The sequence below is a fragment of the Otolemur garnettii genome, unplaced genomic scaffold (genome assembly GCF_000181295.1).
Source record: "Otolemur garnettii isolate 467f Iridium unplaced genomic scaffold, OtoGar3 scaffold00079, whole genome shotgun sequence".
Lineage (NCBI taxonomy): Eukaryota > Metazoa > Chordata > Mammalia > Primates > Galagidae > Otolemur > Otolemur garnettii.
The window spans coordinates 2,837,698-2,857,520 of NW_003852474.1; the positions used below are offsets into that span (position 1 = coordinate 2,837,698).

The 19,823-nt window shown below is 39.1% G+C and overlaps 1 protein-coding gene across 1 annotated transcript in view; it reads right to left on the reverse strand.

Annotated features, from left to right (window-relative positions):
- Positions 1 to 2,323: 2,323 nt before the first annotated feature.
- The window catches only part of MRPS9 (mitochondrial ribosomal protein S9), a 59,563-nt gene continuing 42,063 nt past the window's right edge, over positions 2,324 to 19,823 (reverse strand). The window contains exons 6-11 of the mRNA XM_003794319.3: positions 12,176 to 12,261; positions 11,300 to 11,375; positions 8,240 to 8,408; positions 7,189 to 7,297; positions 5,088 to 5,257; positions 2,324 to 2,763 (exon numbers count right to left, since the gene is read on the reverse strand). Coding sequence (XP_003794367.1) covers positions 2,672 to 2,763; positions 5,088 to 5,257; positions 7,189 to 7,297; positions 8,240 to 8,408; positions 11,300 to 11,375; positions 12,176 to 12,261 — 702 coding nt within the window. The 3' untranslated portion in view covers positions 2,324 to 2,671. The remainder of the gene's footprint in view (positions 2,764 to 5,087; positions 5,258 to 7,188; positions 7,298 to 8,239; positions 8,409 to 11,299; positions 11,376 to 12,175; positions 12,262 to 19,823) is intronic.

Sequence of the window (19,823 nt, forward strand, 5' to 3'; positions counted from 1 at the left end):
TCGTGTTATTTTACTCAATAAGGATTTAAATGTGTACATACATGTCTCAGAATATATGCAAGACTTTTAAAAAACAGAATTCATTTTGAAATTAGTGGTATACAATTTCTGCATAAAGGAAAATTGAGCATTGAGGGTCTAATTCTTGAAGCAGTATTTTTACTTCAAACAATTGCACTGAAATGGATTTTAGTGTACCCTTGTCACCAACTGCCCTTTCCCCACCTCAAAAACATACTGCAAAATTGCACTAAAATTAAAATGCCCATGTTTCTTCACATAAGGGACTTTAGGAGTTAGCCTGCAGCAAACTCAATTTAACACCTAAGACTGAGGACAACTGACCAAACAGCTATGTGTGACCTTTCAGGTGTTTGTCAGTGACAGAGATTGTGCCTGGTGGGCCTCCCTGGGGCCAAACTGCCCTTCCCACACCTGACTGGTGCAGAGAGTCCAGGCTGGGCTGCACTCAGGGACTCAGCCTGCCACCTGCAGCCCATGTCTTCCAAACTGTCTCTGTACTCCTGGCAGGTGCCTTACCAGAGGCCTCCCTATCTGTTCCCCTTGGCCAAGTCCTTCCTCAGGTACCTCAGCTGAGACCCTCTAGGGAAGCGGCAGCTTAAAGACACCTTTCTCCACATCTGTGCTGATTCAAAATAAAATCTAAATTGACTAAATAAACTGTGGCACATGTACAAAATGGAATGCCATACAGCCCTGAAAAAGGCAACCCTGCCCTTTGCCTAGACGTGGGTGAACTTGGAGAACACGACACTAAGTGAAATAAGCCAGGCACAGAAAGACAAGTAACACATGATCTCCATGAGCTGTGGTGTTTTAAAACATCAAACTCGCAGACGTAGCGAATAGAATGGTGGTTACTGGGGAGGGGGTGGGACTAGGGGAAGTGAGATGCTGGTCACAGCATAAGTTGCACTTATGTAGGATGAGTAAGCCTAGAGATCTGAGGAGTAGCCTGTGAACTATATTAATTGTATTGTACACTGGAAGCTTGCTGAGAGAACATTTAGGTGCTCTTTCTACGCACATAGGCGTGTGCATGGTAACGGTGACATGACAAATATGTTAATTTATTTGACCATGGTAATCACTCCACACTCTGTGTATCAAAATATCCTGTTGACCAGCCTGAGCAAGGGCAAGACCCCAGCTCTACTACACATAGAAAAATTAGCTGGGTATTGTGGTGGGTGCCTGAAGTCCCAGCTATGCGGGAGGCTGAGTCAGAAGATCACTTGAGCCCAGGAGTTTGGGGTTGCTGAGAGCTAGGCTGATGCCATGGCACTCTAGTCTGGGGCAACAGAAGGCAAAAAAAATCTTGTTATACACCTTAAATATATAAAATAAAATAAAAAATTAAAAAATGGGTCTAAACAGGGGCTTGGGTCACTATCTCCTGTGTGAGCGTGCCCACACTAAGGCAATGAGTGGTCACAGCCCAGCAGCATCTGTCTGTACCAGCCACTCCCAGCTCTAGCAGCTCAGCTCCCTCCCACTCGGCTGAGCCTCTGACACAGACACACACTGCATGTGGTTCTTCTGAACAAGCACTCTCACTTCTTAGTCTGAAAAACATGTGGGGAAACAATAGAATCAAGAGAAATGAGTTCTAGCCTAGCTGGAGCATTAAATTAGCAGGATTCTGGTTCAGGTTGCTTGCTTAGTCTTTGGAGCTGAGTTTTCTCATCTGCAAAAGGAGATAACTCAACTATAATTTGCTGAATGTTCCTCTTATCTCTAATATGCCAAAGTTCTATGAATTATGCTCCTAAAACTATCTAAAGTATCTTCTGAAAAGGTTTAAAAAATAAAGCAGCAGGGCTGGGCACAATGGCTCTTGCCTATAATCCTAGCACTCTGGAGGCTGAAGCAGATGGATTGCCTGAGCTTAGGAGTTGGAGACCAGCCTGAGCAAGAGCAAGACCCTGTCTCTAAAACTAGCCGGGTGTTGCGGCAGACACTTGTAGTCCCAAAGCCTTGGGAGGGCTGAGGCAAGAGGACTGCTTTAGCCCAAGAGTTTGAGGTTGCTGTGAGCTATGACACCAAGCTCAACAAAGTGAGACTCTATCTCAAAAGAAAAACAAAACAAAAAATAAATAAAAATAAAAAGTAAAACAGCAAAATAAAGTTAAAAATTTTTTTTGGCTTATAAGTTGTGCCTTGGTGTCTGCAAGCAGGTACAACACAGTGAGATACAAGTATAAACTTTCACTGTGTAACTAGAAAACATAAAGTACATTTTTCCAGATTTAGCCCAGGAGCTTATTCCCTTACAAAGAAAAAGTCCGAATTTTTTCCCACATTTTTACAATGGATATTTATTCATGGACTATTAAGTACAATTTTGTTACATGGACGCAGGGCAGGTGGTGAAGTTGGGACCTTCGTGGCATCCACCTGCCACCATCCCCACCCTCACCTCTCTGAGTTTTCAGTGTCCATCATTCCACACTCTGTTTCCATGTGTACAGTTTTCTTTTTTCATTTTTAAAAGGTCACTTTTACAAAGCAGCATTTAAAATTGAATCTTCTCATAACCCCAAACGATATCTGACGCTGCTCCCCTCACAGTGGTCAGCCACTTTTTCACTGCGTGTCTGTCACAGGCCAGGCACACAGACAGCTCTCCCCTCTTCCTGTGAAAACACCCTCAGCGCTTCTTCCAGGTAAACTTTCTGCGGGCTCCCTCCTGGCCTGGCTTCTTCCGTTCTCTGACTCGGGGGTCGGGAGTCAGCAGTCCAGCTGGGGCAGGGAAAGAGAAGCCGTTAGGAATGATGGACAACGCATGTTGCCAAGCAGAAAAGCAGGGAAAGCTCATGCATTTATCATAGGTGCTGCTGTCAGAGAAAAAAACTGGAAGAAAGCAACCAGATGTATTATAATTTGCCAGCCTGGTGTAAATCTCGGGACAGCAGTTTACTTCCACTCTCTTAGGGTATTTTTCCAACTTCTGAGACAAGTACCAGTGACAACCATTGAATCTGTTTTCCTTACCCTGTAGGAGTATGACCCCTTTTTGGTTTTTAAACTTGTTCAGCTTAAGAGCAAGCTGTTCTAGTGTGGGTAGTCACAATTCAGTGGTAAGAAAACTCACTCTGCATCCTTATTAGTGCAGAGATGAGAGTTTTAATGGAGACGAGAAGATGAAAACTTCCTAGAGGATGCAGGAAGAGGCGGCACACAAACACTGTGTTAAGTGTACCTGCGTAGGCACACACACAAACGTGCTTGTCAGACATACCTGAGAAAAGGAACTTTCGTTATTCTAATTTGTATAACAATAACATTCCTTGATATTTTGCTTCAGAATCTAAAAACCAGGTTTTAGAGTTGTATTCTAAGCATGAGCAGTTTTTTCTAGAACAGTGATTTTCAACTGGTGTACCTCTCACACCGTGAAAAGATCTTAGGCATGCTGTGAAACTTTAAAAATTGTCAAAGGTCATTAATTAAATTATTTTCAAAGAAAGTTCAATGCACAGTAAGTATGTTCTTTTTTTTTTACTTTAAAAAAAATCAACATAATTTAAGTGTACTCTGGAAGTTTAACTATAGGTTTAAGGTTTAAGTGTGCCGCAGATAAAAAATAAAAAACACTGATCCAGAATAAGGTGAGTTGAAAGCTGCAATTTCCACTCTCCTAATGTTCAGAAGCAACTATGTTTCTAGGCAGTGCTGAGTTAAGCTTAGCATACAGTCCACAGGAGAGCACCCCCCAGAGGCTGGAGCCACAGCAGGTTAGTACAGACCATACACTCCAAGAACACTGCTGCTGAGAAAGCTCTTACATTGCTTTTATAAATACATAAGTAGACCATAGTTTGTCCTTATCTTTTTACTCTAATGTAACCCTTCTCTTTACTGTATATAAGGCTTGAGTATTTTATTGGGGGTCATTTAAAGGCCACACAGCAAAGGAAACCTTCGGTCATATACTCATAAGCTCTTGCACTAACCTAACGGGCCTGCATGGAAGGAAACAACAGTATTTTGGACAAAATACAGACAAGACTTGCCTAAATCCTAGTTTAAGTTATAAGTAACAGTGCTTTTTTCCTTTCCTATGTGTACAGTAGCTGAAACCAGCAGAATTGTTTGGTAAGGTCCTAGAAAATTATTTTAATGACTAGGTATGGCAAATCAAATGGATTTTTAAAAGGCTAAAGACAGTAGTAGTGTAAACCATAGGTACTGCTTATTCTGAACCTCAGTGGCTCACACTGGGGGGCAGGGAGCACACAGAGCATCTTACTTGGCCAGAGAGCTTTCCAGCAGAGGTGCTAAGTGATGTGTCCAGGGCCACCTAGCTGGGTTACAGCACACACAGTGCTTTCTTCCTTTCATAAGTAGCACAAAGACAATCTTCATCTCCAGCCTGCCTGATTTATTATAAATGTTAAAGCAATGCCCTAATTTAAGAATCGACTGCATGCTCTTTTCCATTCCATGCAGGGACTGCTGTATACACACCCAGGTGAAAAGGTTATAGAGTGAGGTAAAAGAAAACTCAAACTAATACCACAATGGAAAAAATGAAAATCTCCAATAATTTTGGAAAGAAATATCTAATTATCATTAGACAAACAATTACTACAAATTTCTATGATAAAACAAAACCCACCAATTGATCTCTTAAACATAATTGGCCTAAATAGTGGTTCTCAACCTTCCTAATGCTGTGACCCTTTAATACAGTTCCTCATGTTGTGATGACCCCCAACCATAAAATTATTTTCATGGCTAAAGTAGCGGCATTAGGAAAGTTGAGAACCACTGGGCTAAGAGCTTTGTTAAGCCGGACAAAAGGCTAAAGGAAACTTCGCCTGACCCGACACTGAACATTTTAGCAGGACCCAAATATTCATCACTGCAAGTGCCCTGCTTTCCTTTTTCTAATGCTAGTTCACTTTGTAGAAATCAAACCTAAAAAATTCTGTTATGGTTCTGCAGTGTGAAAGATGCAGCCAGAACACTGCCAATGTGACATATTTGACTGAGCATTCTCTAACTTCAGGTCAGTTACTATGCAGCTAGTGTCCGGCCACACACCTCCCAGCTGCTCATACCTTGTCTCATCCACTCCACCTCATCCTCAGTGACAAAGCTGCACAGGGCTTTGGCCACTGCCAAGCGGATCGCTCCAGCCTGCGCTGACCTCCCGCCCCCAGAGACTGTGCAGGTCACGTCGTGTTTTCCAAGTCGGTCAAGGAAGTGAAAAGGGAACATCAGCTGTACTCTAAAGCATAACACAAGAAAGCATGGTTACATTTACTGTAAAGGTACATGGTTTTATAAAGAGCTGACACTCTGAATATTTATAAAAACCATATTCTGCATGCCAATGCTATAGTTTTCATACTTCTCAATCCATTAAACCAAGACCTAGAAACACTGATGTTTCTGACATTTGGAACATTTGGCTGAGAGCTATAAGGTTTATTTCTCTTTTTCTTGGGTATAGCAATAAACATATATAGAGTATAGCAAAGCAACATACTCAACCTTACTATTTGTTAATCCCCTTTATTTCACAAGAACTTTGCCAGGCTTAAAAATAACCTTGTAAAGAAGTCTTAAGGTTGGAAAACTCCATTAACCAAATCTAACGTCTCTGGATTCAATGATCAGATACAAAATTAATAGATCTTCCCAATTACTAAATGCTGTTTGGATTCACTGAAGAAAGTATATGGCTGTGAATATACAATTGGGTCAACTTAAAATAGTTTTTAAGGTCACTAAAACTACATTCAACATCCTCTCCCCCAAACACAAATTCCTATTTAGTTCTCTAAGCTGCAGGGTCCTGCTCCCTGCCTGGGGCCAGGTGTTACCCTGACGACCTCAGTTGGCCTACTCTCTCAGGGTCAGTGAGTGCCCTCGGACCCAGGCAGGTGCCAGAGAAGGCACAGGAGGCAGCCTGGCCTTCGCCTTCTTTCCCTCAGCTGAACAAGTATTTGTTGAGCACCCATTTTTGTAACAGGTATGATGTTCACTATCACCTTTGTCAAGCACCTTGATTTTGCCTTAATATCTATCTCTGTTAAACTCTGTGTCAGATATCTCATCCCTTGTGGTAAGGGTCTCCCTCTAGCTTTTCCTAAGTAAAATAAGAGTTTCCTCTATTTCTTTCCCTGAGAGAATAATAGCAGAATTAGTTTAATTCATCTTAAACAGAGTTAAGAGTGGGCTACTTCTTGATACAGGTACACACGCACAAAAAATTACATACATTTCCTAATGTAATTACCATGGCCAGAGCTTATACTGTATTAGAAGGGGCCTCTTTGCCTTATGTTAAGCGTCGGGATCAGAACAGTTTGAGCTCTTTTAACCTTAAATATCATAACACGTTCAAGAAACAGAAGGATTAAGAAAGGAGGACCTCATCATATAGTAACTGTTGGAAAAAATGTAACTGTTTCGAGAAGAGGCCTTTATTTAGAGACTCACAGAGAGATTTAAGATGAGTGTATTTAGAGGATTAGAAGATCCGTGGTATCTATTTATGATTAATGTCTATTTCTCCATGGGATACAAAATTTAAAAAATAAAGCTGCTGTATTTAGCACTGAAGCAAAGCGTGATGAGCTCTTATTTTAACCCACAAATGCCTGGTCTCTCTGCTTGCTCAGTATAGACACAATCAAGTTTCTCTGAATAGAAAAACCCAAAATGATAACGGAGACCTTTGCTAACATTTAGGGTCAGGAAAACACAAACCACAAGAAATCCACTCATACTCTCCATTCCTTAGTAGCTTGAGTCATGAAAGCTAAGGTTAGATTTTGTGGTAGTGGTTTCGCTTTCTGCGTAGCCACTTCTACACCAGAACGTGGGAATCTACTTTTCTTACACTTTGACATAGTCAGCGTTTTAGAATGTCAGGTATATTTAAGAACACTCAAATTCCAGTAGGATCTGATGAAAGAGGAGGAAGAGTCAATTAATGAAGAATTCCAAGAGATTTAAAAAAAAATCTACAGATTACATAAAAAAATAGCAATAGCTTCCATCTAGCTAGTTTTATATGTTACGCTGGTAAAGAGAAATAATCGTCCTGACAAATAGAAATAGGAAATTACAAGCCATCTTAATTGATCGTGATGTATTATCAAGTGTATTTCATTTAGAAATAAAAATCAAAGCCAAGACCAAAACCCGAACCTGTCCTGTGTGACTGGGAAGTAGAGCAGGTAATCAATTCCGTTCACGTTTATTTTTCCACTTCCACGTTCATAAACAGTAGCTTCTGCTTTTGCACTCTTTCTTTTACCTTTAAAAATATAAAATTTGTATTAGTGAAAATCTTAAAGACCAGTATTTTGAGACAGGGAAAACCACCCTAAAATCTGTTTTTCCCGAATATACAACACTCTTCCTAGGGAAGTTCTGTAATTCTCACAAGTCAAAGATCAAACAGGTAAACTACACCACAGCAGACATAATAAAGCTTACTGTGAGATAACTGTGCTCTTCAGAAACACTATAGTGACTTCAAATCAGTTTTAACAACCAATAAAGTAATTCATACTCATTTACTTTACTTAAAAAACACACACAACCAATTTACATAGTGTTCTTTTGTAGTCAATGAGAATATATCTAATAATATGACCTTTACAAATATATGAATAATATGAAATATAATGGGCAGAAATGAAAGAATCAGGAAAATTACATTTCTTTAAAAACCCTATAGTCATTAGAAACAACCAAAGAACGATATTAAATTTTTTGAGAGTTGCAAATGTATCATTTAATAGGTCAATTCTTAAAAGCCAGACTATGTCAAATGTCTCTGAACGTACCCAAGGAGAATGTGAGCTGAGGACCTGAAGTCTGCACATGTTGCATCTGACGTGCAGATTCATTGAGCATTTTCATTTTTTGAGACGAAACCCTTCTTACATATATTTTAGGGATTCTACCAGTTTAAAGTGTGAAAATAAAAAGACCTAATATAGGTGTATAAAAATAAGTGTTAATAAGATCGTATGGATATGCATTCTCATTTTTTTCTTGGGACAATTTAAGGTTCAGTTTTCAAAATTTCTCAATGATACCTTAAAAATTAGGAAATCCAATGTGTAGTTAGTAGCACACATAAATAGATAAATAGAAAAACTAAATAGGTACCAGAGGGCAATAGCGAATCAAAATAATTGTAGTTTTTCAATCTTCCCTAAATTTATTTCTGTCCATGGAATGTCATTACCTTCACTTGTGCTAAAGGCCATTCCTTGCTCGTCATACCGCACGGGTTCAATCAGCTGCTTTTTTGATTGAATAGTTACACTTCTGCGGAACCTCTGTACAAATTCTTCCTCAGCAGCACCACACTGCAATGTCAATAACTTTTCTAGCAGCTGAATGAAGTGCATATACTGCAAACAATAAAAATTCATTAGAAGATGCAAGTGTAATTGCATTTGCTAAATTTTTCCTATTTTTGCATACTTGATCTTTCCAATGTTGCTTTTCTTGATGAATTTTGACAGGATGACACTTCTGCATCTTCATGCTGCTTTTAAAACAGCATGCAGATGCATCACTTTCCCTGTGTATCTTTCGTGCGAAATCTTTTCTTTCAAGAAACAAAGAGATTTATCATTCAAAGAAAAATCAATTTCTGTGTATTACGATTATGAAATTGAGATTTAAATTCATTTTCAAAGAGTATTTAAGATCATCTTCAAGTGTAATTTCCACTTTTATTAAAACTGCATCAAGAGGAACTTTACAAATAATTTCCAGTAAGTTATGTATAGTAAAATGGAAAGGGTTTGATTTTGAGAAAATGTACCTCTTAAATAATATTTCATAGTACATTTGGCAAATATATCTTTGGCTGTTCAAGCTGTGTTACTTTAATGTTTATGATTTCCTTTAAAACCGAACAATCAAGCTATTTAAAAATTCAAGAGATACTTGACTTAAAGGGCAACCTCTTGAAATAAATTATCCTTGCTCCTCTGTGCATTTTTTTTAATAGTTCTTGAACATGTGATTAGAAAGTAAACAACTTAGAATTAACCCCTTAAAATTAGAAGCCTGAATAATCATTCTAAAGTGTTTACGGAGAAGGAAACAACTAATACTTGAGGTCTTTAGTTAATGTAGATTATGAAACCCAGTTTTCCTTATTTATGTTTTTTGGCAACCCTAAAAATCATACTCATCTTAGTCGCCACTGCCTTAGTAAAGACCACGCCTCTCTCAGTAAAGATCTGACATGAGTAGTTGGAAATATTTAAAATATCACCAGTAAGATTAATACTTTAAAAACTGCTTCAAATACAGCTTTCAGTGATACAATAATAAAAGGGAAGGCAATTTTCTAAGGAAGGGTTGAACACGTGGCCACCTACAGTGCTGGGCTAACACAGCTCCTTGTGTCCCCTCCAGTCACTTGCTCAGGTGCTCTGCGCTCAGCGATTCTCTGACCACCACCTCACACACTCTCAGTGACCACTGTTGTACCTACAAAGGGGGCCACAGGTGGGCCGCAGCCTTGTTTGAACTAAGTTGGATACTTAAGAAGCCAATATCCACTATTACCTCCTGCATCTCGATACCAGGATTCCTTATGATACCCACTACCCTAAATACAGAAGATTATCATGTACAATTTGTTTTGTTTTTATAGTTGTATGCCCAAATTAAAGTCTCTGGGATATTTCCAAAGTAGGGGGTTAAAAAAAACCCACAACAGAACACGAGTTACAAAGATCACAGAGCAAACAAAATGGCACATTGAGGGAAGAAGCAAACCTCTCAGACAGATGTACGTGCAGCAAGACTTAGCAGTTAGGGTGTTAGACACTCACTCCAGAACGACCACTAACCAAATATTTGATACCTTGTTTAAGCAAATAGCAACTTTTCCAAATCATTAATTTCCCTAATATGTTAAATGAGAAAAAGAGCAACTGACGTGCATGCATTAAAATCTCTATGGTGGCAAGGTACTAATGAGGTTAACCACTGCCATGGGAGAAATGTTTCTTACTGGAACATTTGGTAAAATGTATCAAGATTACACTCTAATCTTCAAAAGTAATCTGCTTAGAACATCAAAATATTTAAAACAGCAAACTTCCTTTGATAACGTTGGGATATATTAGAACACTCAACAAAATAAGAACAGAGAGAAGACCTAAAGCAAGGGTTACAAACTTTCCTGGGCATGAGAGTCATCTGGAAAGTTGGCTAAAAAGATGGATTCCCTGTTGGAAGGCCAATCACCTGAGCAAGAGACTCCGTCTCTAAAAAACGGTTGGGTGTTGTGGCTAGTACCTATAGTCCCAGCTATTTGGGAGGCTGATGCAGGAGGATCACTTGAGTCCAAGAGTTTGAGGTTGCTGTGAGCTATGATGCCATAGCACTTAACCTCAGGGCAACTGAGTGAGACTCTCTCATTTAAAAAAAAAAAGATGGATTCCTGGGTGACTCCCTAGAGCAGGGGTCCTCAAACTTTTTAAACAGGGGGCCAGTTCACTGTCCCTCAGACAGTTGGAGGACTGGACTGCTGGCCCTGGGATGAATTGGCTGCTAAGCAGGACAGTCAGCAGTGGCAAAAAACACCTGGTGGGCCGGATAAATGTCCTAGGCGGGCTGCACATAGCCTGGGGGCCGTGGTTTGAGGATGCCTGCCCTAGAGATTCTGTGTCAGGCTTGGGAGAGGCAGAGGACACAGAAATTAATAATGAACATTCCAAGCAATTCTAATACAACTGGCTTCCACATCCCAAGATGAAAACCACTGACCTTACAGACGGCATACAATGTAAGGCAGGAAGCAATGCGTAGCATGAAGGTAACCATGTGCTGCCTCCCTTTTCTACACAGCCTCTAATGGCTCTTACACTTATCATTAACTTGTAAAATTAGCTATTGGCCTTACTGAAGGAGACCAAAAATGACATCTGCTATGCACCCCTCAAACAACTGGCAGAGGATGTGAGGGCACTTGGAAAAGGAAGATCTGGAGACTTGATGAGTCGCCTTCATGAGCATAGAGAAGGTCTTCCCATGGCAAAATTGATAATGAGAGGAAGGAAGGTGGGAAGGAGGAAAGGAAGGAAGGAAGGAGGGAAGGGAAGGAAGGAGGAAAGAAAGGAGGGAGGGGAGGAGGGAGGGAAGGGAGGAGGGAGGGAGACTGATTGTTTTAGGAGTACCTGCCCCTGAGGAACATTACCATTAGGATCCTAAATACAGTGATTGTCTGCATGCTCATGGCACAGGTCCCCTTAAATTAAAAAGATTAATTACTCACATCTTGATCTGACAGTTTTTCCACTAACATTTCTTCTAGTTCCTCCTTAATCAGCCATCTGCTGCCAATCAGGTCTCTGTTAAAATATCACATATATTCTCTTTTTAATTAACCGTGCAATTAGTTATATCACAAAAGATTCCACATATAGTAGTAATTCTGGATTTGAAAACAAGTTTTTATATTATACAGCAGTAATTTCATCCATGTAACCTATTTTTGAGAAATATTCCATTTTCTGAATCTACTTTAGAATAAAGACACCTACTCTAACAAATGTTTTGTTTGAAGAGTTAAGTATCTCAGTATAGAATTCATTTGAAATTAAAAGCCACCAAGTTTCGTGAAGATTAAAATTCTGCCTGTAGAATTTATTTCAAAGGAGATGTTATGTGCAAAGTTAACCTGTCAATGGACTGCAGTAAAAGGACTAGGAGTGCATTTACAACTTAAGCAAGGTGCACTAAAAGACGTGTACCTTTCACATAACAGGAAAGATCTGAGTCAGGAGGCCAAAACTGAACACTGATTGCTCTGGTTGATGGATCTGATCTATCAGTTTTTGCCAAGTGGGAGCAGAAGCCATGAAATATTTAATACAGAAAAAATTAAACCATGTACCTATATACATACAAATTCCAAGGACATCATATCCAAATATAGTAATTCAGTATCATGTAATAATACACCAATCTGGGATAAAGTAAAAGAACCTTAATATTTGCTTCCTCCTAAACAAAAACCATCTATTCTTTTAAACATTAACTTTAAGGATTAATGCTAAAATATAAAAAAAATTTTAGACTTCAAGTATGCTTTTACAAATACCAGTAAGTAGCACGGTTTTGAGCTCAATTTTTATACATAAGAGCTTACCTAGTTTCAGTTTTTTTTGGCAGGAGATCTTTGGCTTGCAATTGATTTTGATGTTTTTCCATTTTGAGTAGCATTCCATATACATCCTAAGGCAAATAAAACATACAGTACATGCTAAAATAAGAGAGATAGGACATACTAAATCCTGATATCATCAGTAGTTTTCCCGAGAGTACTCCTTATTTCCAATGTGGCCTCCTCAGAGAATCCAGCTGCAGTGTAAATAAAGCTGAAAAATGGTTTTAATAATACTATTTCTCACTCAAACTAAAGGATGATGGAGTAATTTTAATGAGAAGTTTGTATCATACATCATTGCACACTTAAGTGATTTTAAAATAACTCTACAACTCTATTTCTGTGAGGCTGGTTAGAAAACCAAACCAAAAAAAAAAAAAACCCCTATAAACTATTTGCCTTAGAGTTTTACACACAGGATTAAAAATATTCAAAAGGTAACATATATGGCAATGTGCAGTTAAACTTAGAATAATACCCAGTAAAATTTATGCTAGTTATAGGTGAACTCATCTAACATTCTATTATTTATGTAATATGTAAGCTTTCACCATGAAGTCTGTATCTTAAAGCATTTTCTATTGCATTTATTTTTTATTATTTGCCTTCTTTCTGTTAATTTACCTTCTACTAAAATCTGCGAATGTATGTCACTTGTTAAAATTGCAATGGAAGTAGAAGAAAGTCTGTCCCTTCGTTAGGAATTATAAAAAAAGCAATAATCCAGCAATAAGGGTTACAATAAAATATATTTTATGGGCAATGGGTTTATAACAAGCAGAAGAATGCAATAATCTTCCAATATTTTTGACTGAGGAACTTTTGAGAACACGTAGTACCTCTGTTTTTATTAATTTGTAATTGATACATAACTTACTGTACTAATACCTAGTGGAAAGACACTTTAAAATGACGAGGTACATATGACATAAATGACCCCTTTATCTGGTAATCATGATAGCTTCACACCATTAACTAACGTCAGAAGGAACAGCTTGTTACTGATAGAGATGTCAATCCATAACTCTAACAGTTTTTAATTTTTTTTTGGAGACAGAGTCTTAGTCACTCTGAGTAGAGTGCCATGGTGTTGTAGTTCAAAGCAACCTACCTCAAACTCTTGGGCTCAAGTGATCCTCTTATCTCAGCCTCTCGAATAGCTGGGATTACAGGAGTCCACCACAATGCCAGGCTAGTTTTCCTATTTTTAGTAGAGACAGGGTCTTGCTTTTTGCTCAGGCTGGTCTCAAACTCCTGAACTCAGGTGATCCACCTGCCTTGGCTTCCCAGAGAGCTAGGATTACAGGCAGGAGCCACCATGCCTCACCTCAAATAGTCTTAATAATTTTAAGCTCCCCTTCTTGTGGGGCTGGCTAGCCATATTACAGCATAATGTTGTCAATAAAGTTTATTCTAAGAAGAGAAATGTCCCTTTGCTACTGTCACTGTATTTATTAGTGCTTGCATTTTTGTAGTATCTTTATTTTGCAACCTTTTTGCAGAAATCCATTTCCCTTGTGGGGAAAAAGAATGGAAAAGAAGAGAGAGATGGGGGAAAGAAACACAGGAAGCAAAAAGACTGAGACTTTCAGTTTCTGCGACATATAGGGGAGAAAGCTGAGATTATACTCAGGGGTAGGACTTCTCAGTGAATAAAGGTGTAAAAGTTCATTCCTTTTGGCTGGGGAGACTCATAAGAGTGTTTTTTATTTTGTTTTGCTTTTCACTAAAGAAAGTAGACCGATAGTTTAGAAGAGAAAAAAAAAAGGCAGAGAGAAAAAGAAGGAAAGTAATACTTCGAAGTTATCAAACTGGAGGTGAGCTAGACTAACAGTGGGCCTGAGCACCTCAAACCAAAAGTGAGTCCATCACTCCAGCTCAGCAGTTCTAAAGGTGCAGTCCCCAGACCAGCAGCACCCCAGGCTGGCTGGAAATTCAAATTCTCCCACCCACTCCAGACTTCCTGATGGGTAGTGCTCAGGGACCTGTTTGAACAGTGCCTCTGAGTGAAACGCACTGAAGCTTGAACATGATGGAGCATCTACTTCAATACAGTAGCAAAGGGCGAAAGGAAAGTAATGTAATCCTTCCTGGTATCCATATTAAGTGTCACCAGCCCTACAGCTACATCCCGAGTGCAAATGTATCACCTGTAGAATCTGACAATGTAAAACAAAAACCCAAACGTCCAGCCTAAAATAAGAAAGCGCTAACATGAATCACCATCTATAGAATATATACCTATTATTCAGCTTAAAGTGAGATTTTACAATTTGCCTCTCAAGAACTGCTAGCCTCATCAAGTGTTGTTAGGGTACTTTTAACTTATTTTTAAAGGCTAAAATACTGGGCTGTGACTCCAATTGACTAATATGCAGAACATTTTATGTTCCTGTTTCTAGAAAGTACTTCTCATGTGCTCTAAACTAGTAAAGAACCCCTTCCTAGATGAATCCTCCCCACCTGGATAAAGTGCACAGACATGGGCAGACAGCATGTCACTGCGTACCCAGCATGGCCCATCAGCAGGCCGGACAGCAGCCAGGCTGCTGCCACCTCTGGGTGCCCTGGTTCAGAACCAAATCTAGCCAAGAAACTATGCACTTTCCACCAAAACCAGTAATAAGATATCTTCCTCTGCTAGTAAGTGCTTATATACTTTTATGGAATATCCAAGACAACTGTAGTAACAAAAAGTGACCTGCCTTGTATGTAAGTTTTACGTTCAAGTGTAGGCTGCTGATTAACCTTCATTTTCCAATGACTTTTGGTCATTTTTTTCTTTAAGTCTGTTTTTTTCTTGAAATATCCTTCCACAGCTCGGCACCTGTGCCTCAAGTGGCTAAGGCACCAGCCACATACACCTAAGGTGGCGGGTTCAAATCCAGCCTGGACCCACTCAACAACAATGATGGCTGCAACTAAAAAATAGCCTGGTGTTGTGGCGGGCACCTGTGGTCCCAGCTACTTGGGAGGCTGAGGCAGGAGACTCGCTTTAGCCCAGGAGTTGGAGGTTGCTGTGAGCTGTGATGCCATGGCACTCTACCCAGGGGGACACTGTCTCAAAAAAAAAAAAAAGAAAAGAAAAGAAATATCCTTCCACTATGCCATTTTCTTCTAGTGTTATATTTAGGTCCATATTAATTTATAAATTGTACAAGTAAAATAATCAGAAAAAATGCGGAAAAGGACAAAACTCATGAAAAGTACATGTCTGATTTCAAACACAGTAGATTCTATTTATTTAAGAAAAATGCTTACAATCTGATGATTGTAATCTATCAAATCACATAATACTCGTTAAGCCACACCATATACTTTTTAAAATAGAAAAATATATGTAAAGTAGGGACTTAGCACAATGACTTATGGTAATGATCAAGAATGATAGCAGGGGTGAGGTATGGTTTTCAGGAGTCAAACAAAACAATTTTACTGGTACCCCATCTCTATTTATTCTTTTCCTTTTGCATAATAAAATCACTCTTGAGATTCTACCTTGGTTAGTTAGAGACAACAGTACTCTGGAAAGTAGATTCTATAGCTTCAACTCCCGGAAGAGATGTGTACTAATTTACATCAAAAAATCCTTGAGGGTATAAAATATGCCAGGAACTGTCAACATCACGGATTATCACTGGTAGCTTCTGTTATATTGTTAAGTTTCCACTTAATTTTTAAGGGACACTAGAGAATTAGTATGACCCACCTACACTAAGTTTATATACTGTATTTAATAGTGTAATTTTCAAATATGACAGGAATAACCCAGATGTGAAATGCTGAATCATTAATCATAGCCATGATTAATATTTCATAAAATCAAAGCAAGCCTATCCACCCCTCGTGTCATCAGATTTCCATAATGTATGAGTCAAATTTAGAAGGTGCCTAATTTGAAAATACCAGATGCTCAGGTTGCAGGAAAGAAATGCTTAAACTAAACCTTTTCAAGAGCATGAGCAGTCTGATTTTTAGTATCTTTCTAAAATCTGTTTTGTTTACATTAATCATGTGGAAATTCCAATATAGGAAGGGTAAACAAGTAACATTTTGTGAAGCACGGTTGGTATAGAAAAAGTCAATTGTATAGATAGTAACACTATTAATTGCCACCTTAGATGCTAGTTCAGTGACAATAAAGTAACTGGCTGTAAATGTGTGTTTATTAAAGAAATCACAGAAAATCAATTTCTTAGATAATCTTCTCAATTTTATGGCCACTGGCATATACAAAATCCAATCAAATAAATATAATTCATTTATCACTAAGAGAGGTTCTGCTATGTATCTACGGTTCCTAGTGACACAGTCCTTTTGTAGACCCCTGCTATCACTCTGTGAATACCATAGGCTATATAGTTTATACATCAAGTAACACTATTTAACTATTTCCAAAGAGGAAATAATCTCATGGACAGGTCCTATGAAAAAGGACTCTGAGGAAATTCACGCCCCGGAGTTATGATGCAAAGTGTTTGTAATACAGATACTGTATATTCTTACTACTCAAATTAAAGTTTCATCATATATAATAATAATTATACCATGACAAAAGAAGCAATCTAATTAAAATCCACAGAGAAACAATAAGTTAAATCTGTTTGCAAAAACAATTTTCCTAACCAGTACATCTGGAGCATACCAGAAATACAATGGTAATTATTCATAGGGGAGGAAAATGGACATTAGTGAGACCTCTAGAACAGCAATTTCTACCACTGAATTAATTAATGAATTAACTCCTGCTGTCCAGAAAAGTCTTAAAACAGCATGCAGACATATTTCAGCACTGGTCTGTACCTTTTTAAAAATAAGCACTTTACATGGCTATAAAACAGTTATTTAACAATGCCTCCCTGTGAGAAGGGTCACTATTTTAATTCCATTTTTAAAGATAAGAGCCCTACATCCAAGAATTTTAAATATTCCCCACAGGTCACAAAGAGGATCTAGAAGCATCTGAACTAAGTAAGAATTTCGAGATCTTCAGTCCCCAGGACTTTTGCTTATTGAGTCTGGAATCTCTACATAATGAAGCAGTACACTTCTGGGGCTGCCGTGCTCACGCTTTAAGAACTCAGAAGGTTACTTAAGTCATTTAAAATGAACTGGGGAATCTCTAAATAAGCCAGGAGCTTCTTTCACAAGGCAAATTAACCCTGTTTATTCATAACTTGCAAGAATTAGAATTACCTAGTTTTCTTTCACATTTTAAACTTTTTTTTTCTAATTCAGCAGAACAGTTTAATTATATAATGAACTACTTATCTCTTCATTGTACATGATTTTCTTGGTATAAACTTCACCTGTGGCCATGCAATTCCTTCAATGTAAAGAAATACTTTGAATATACTCCCTTGTTTACTAGTCCTAAAATATAAATGAAGTTCTGAAATGGTGCTAAATTCCCAGGGAGGTTTTTACAGCTGCATGGCTCCCTCATCTTAAAGATTGGGGTGAGCGGAGCTTTTGTAAAATTCCAATAAATGCTTAAGCTATTGGGGCTGATACCAATCCTTAACCTGGGAAGACTTTATTAACCTACGTTGAGAAAAATCTGTTGAAGGTGAGAGGTGCCTACGATGAGAACTCAGAGAGCATTTTCAGTATTCTGTACTGTAGCCTTCCTTGAGACCTGGTGTCACGGGGCATTAAACAGTGTTCCGGGTAGAAAGGGGTCTGGGTTTATTCCGCTTGAGTAGCAGAGGGTTAAAGCCGTGTGTTTACTTATGGATGTCACAGAGCTTTGATCCTGCTAAGTTTCACTGTATTAGAATTCCCTAGGACACAATATGCAACATTCCAAAACTAACATTACTTCAAAGCTCCTTTCTTGGAGAATATTTCATAACTTGTGTTCTGCACAAAGCACTTTGGGAAAAGCTCCACTGCAGACACCCCTTGATTTAAATGAATCAGATTTTACACAAGGGTTCCCACTTCAGAGTCAAATAAATAATCATCTCCCTTAAAGAGTTTTAAAAGATCTTCAACTTCCTTTCAGTGAATGAATTTTACTTTTCCTGAAACATATGTAGTGATATAAGCAGTAGAACTGAATTAACATCTTTCTTAAAGTTAAAAGACCTCAAAAAAAAAAAAGGCTCGGCACCCTGTGGCTCAAGTGGCTAAGGCGCCAGCCACATACACCTAAGGTGGCGGCTTCGAATCCAGCCCGGGCCCGCCAAACAACAATGATGGCTGCAACCAAAAAATGGCCAGGCGTTGTGGTGGGTGACTATGGTCTCAGCTACTTGGGAGGCTGAGGCAAGAGACTTGCTTGAGCCCAGGAGTTGGAGGTTGCTGTGAGCAGTGAAGCCACGGCACTCTACCCGGGGGGACAGCTTGAGGCTCTATCTCAAAAAAACAAAATAAACAAACAAACAAAAAAAGCCCTATATAAACTGAACTGCGACCACTAAGCTCACAAATGTCTTGCTCATGAAGACAGTGCACTGTTCCCTTTGCCACCGACTTGGTTGTCCTGGACAGACTCACGGTGCTATAGGCAAGGGGCAGCCACGGCAGGTTACACCACGGACCCAAAGGGCAGCCCAGCCTCTGACTTGGTCCTTTCCGCACTCCCCTTGATTGTGCACCAGGGTCTTCTCCCTAGACCAGCCCGTGGCCAGCCACACCTCAGGACCTCTGCTGTGCAGCGTCTCCTTTCCAGATCTCCACCTTCCTTACAAGTCTTCCCTTTCCTTACTCCTTTGCTCAGTTATTTCGGGAAACTTCTTTTATTCTTTCTTTCTTCCTTCTGCCCCATAAACCTTAAATCATGTCTGAAAAGCATACAAGTTCTATTGGTTAAATGTCTTCTAAGGAGATGGGAAGCCACCTACTGTGGGCAGAATAAGCTGGCCATGCCAGTGCCACCAAGCAGGGGACCCCTGTTATGTACTCAGTGGTGCTCTGAGCAAGTCAAGAAGTCTCTTATTCTCACTTAAGCTCCTTTTTGTAACATAAGAAATTATTTGTTATTACTGTCTTATACTTTTTCATTCTAGTATGTCTATGTTCATCTCAATAGTGACACTGTAAGATAAATGGGTTTTTATTGACTTTCCCAAGAAGCTAAAGATGGGTGGATCTATATCCACAGAAGAATGGGAGTCCCAACTGCCCTGGACACAGAACAAGCCTCTGGAGTGTGAAACATGAGCAGAGTGAGATGAACCGGCCTGGTCTCTTCACTTTGTCCTTTCCTAAACACATCTAGGCAGGGACAATAAATGGCATCTTTTGGCTCGTTGGCCTTTTTCTTCAAGGAACTCTCCACTTCTCCACCAAAATTAGCTGGGCTAAACATAGGTCAGTTGGAAAAGGTCACTACATATTGCCCTTACAGGACTGTATTTCATTAGTTGCAAGGAAGTAAGACAGAAGCTTAATATGCAAACAGTGACCAAATATGAAAAAGAAGACTTGGCATCATTACAGAAGATAACAAAGGTTAATCGACATCAGAAGGGTCTCCTCACACAACTGCACATGGGCTCAAGATGTCTTTTCTTGTCATAAAGCTTGGCCAATGGCAGCTGGGCCTTGCACAATTATAGTTGGTCGATGATGTGGGAAAAACAGTCTGGCTTAGTGTCTGATATCCTGTCATACAGGGAAAATA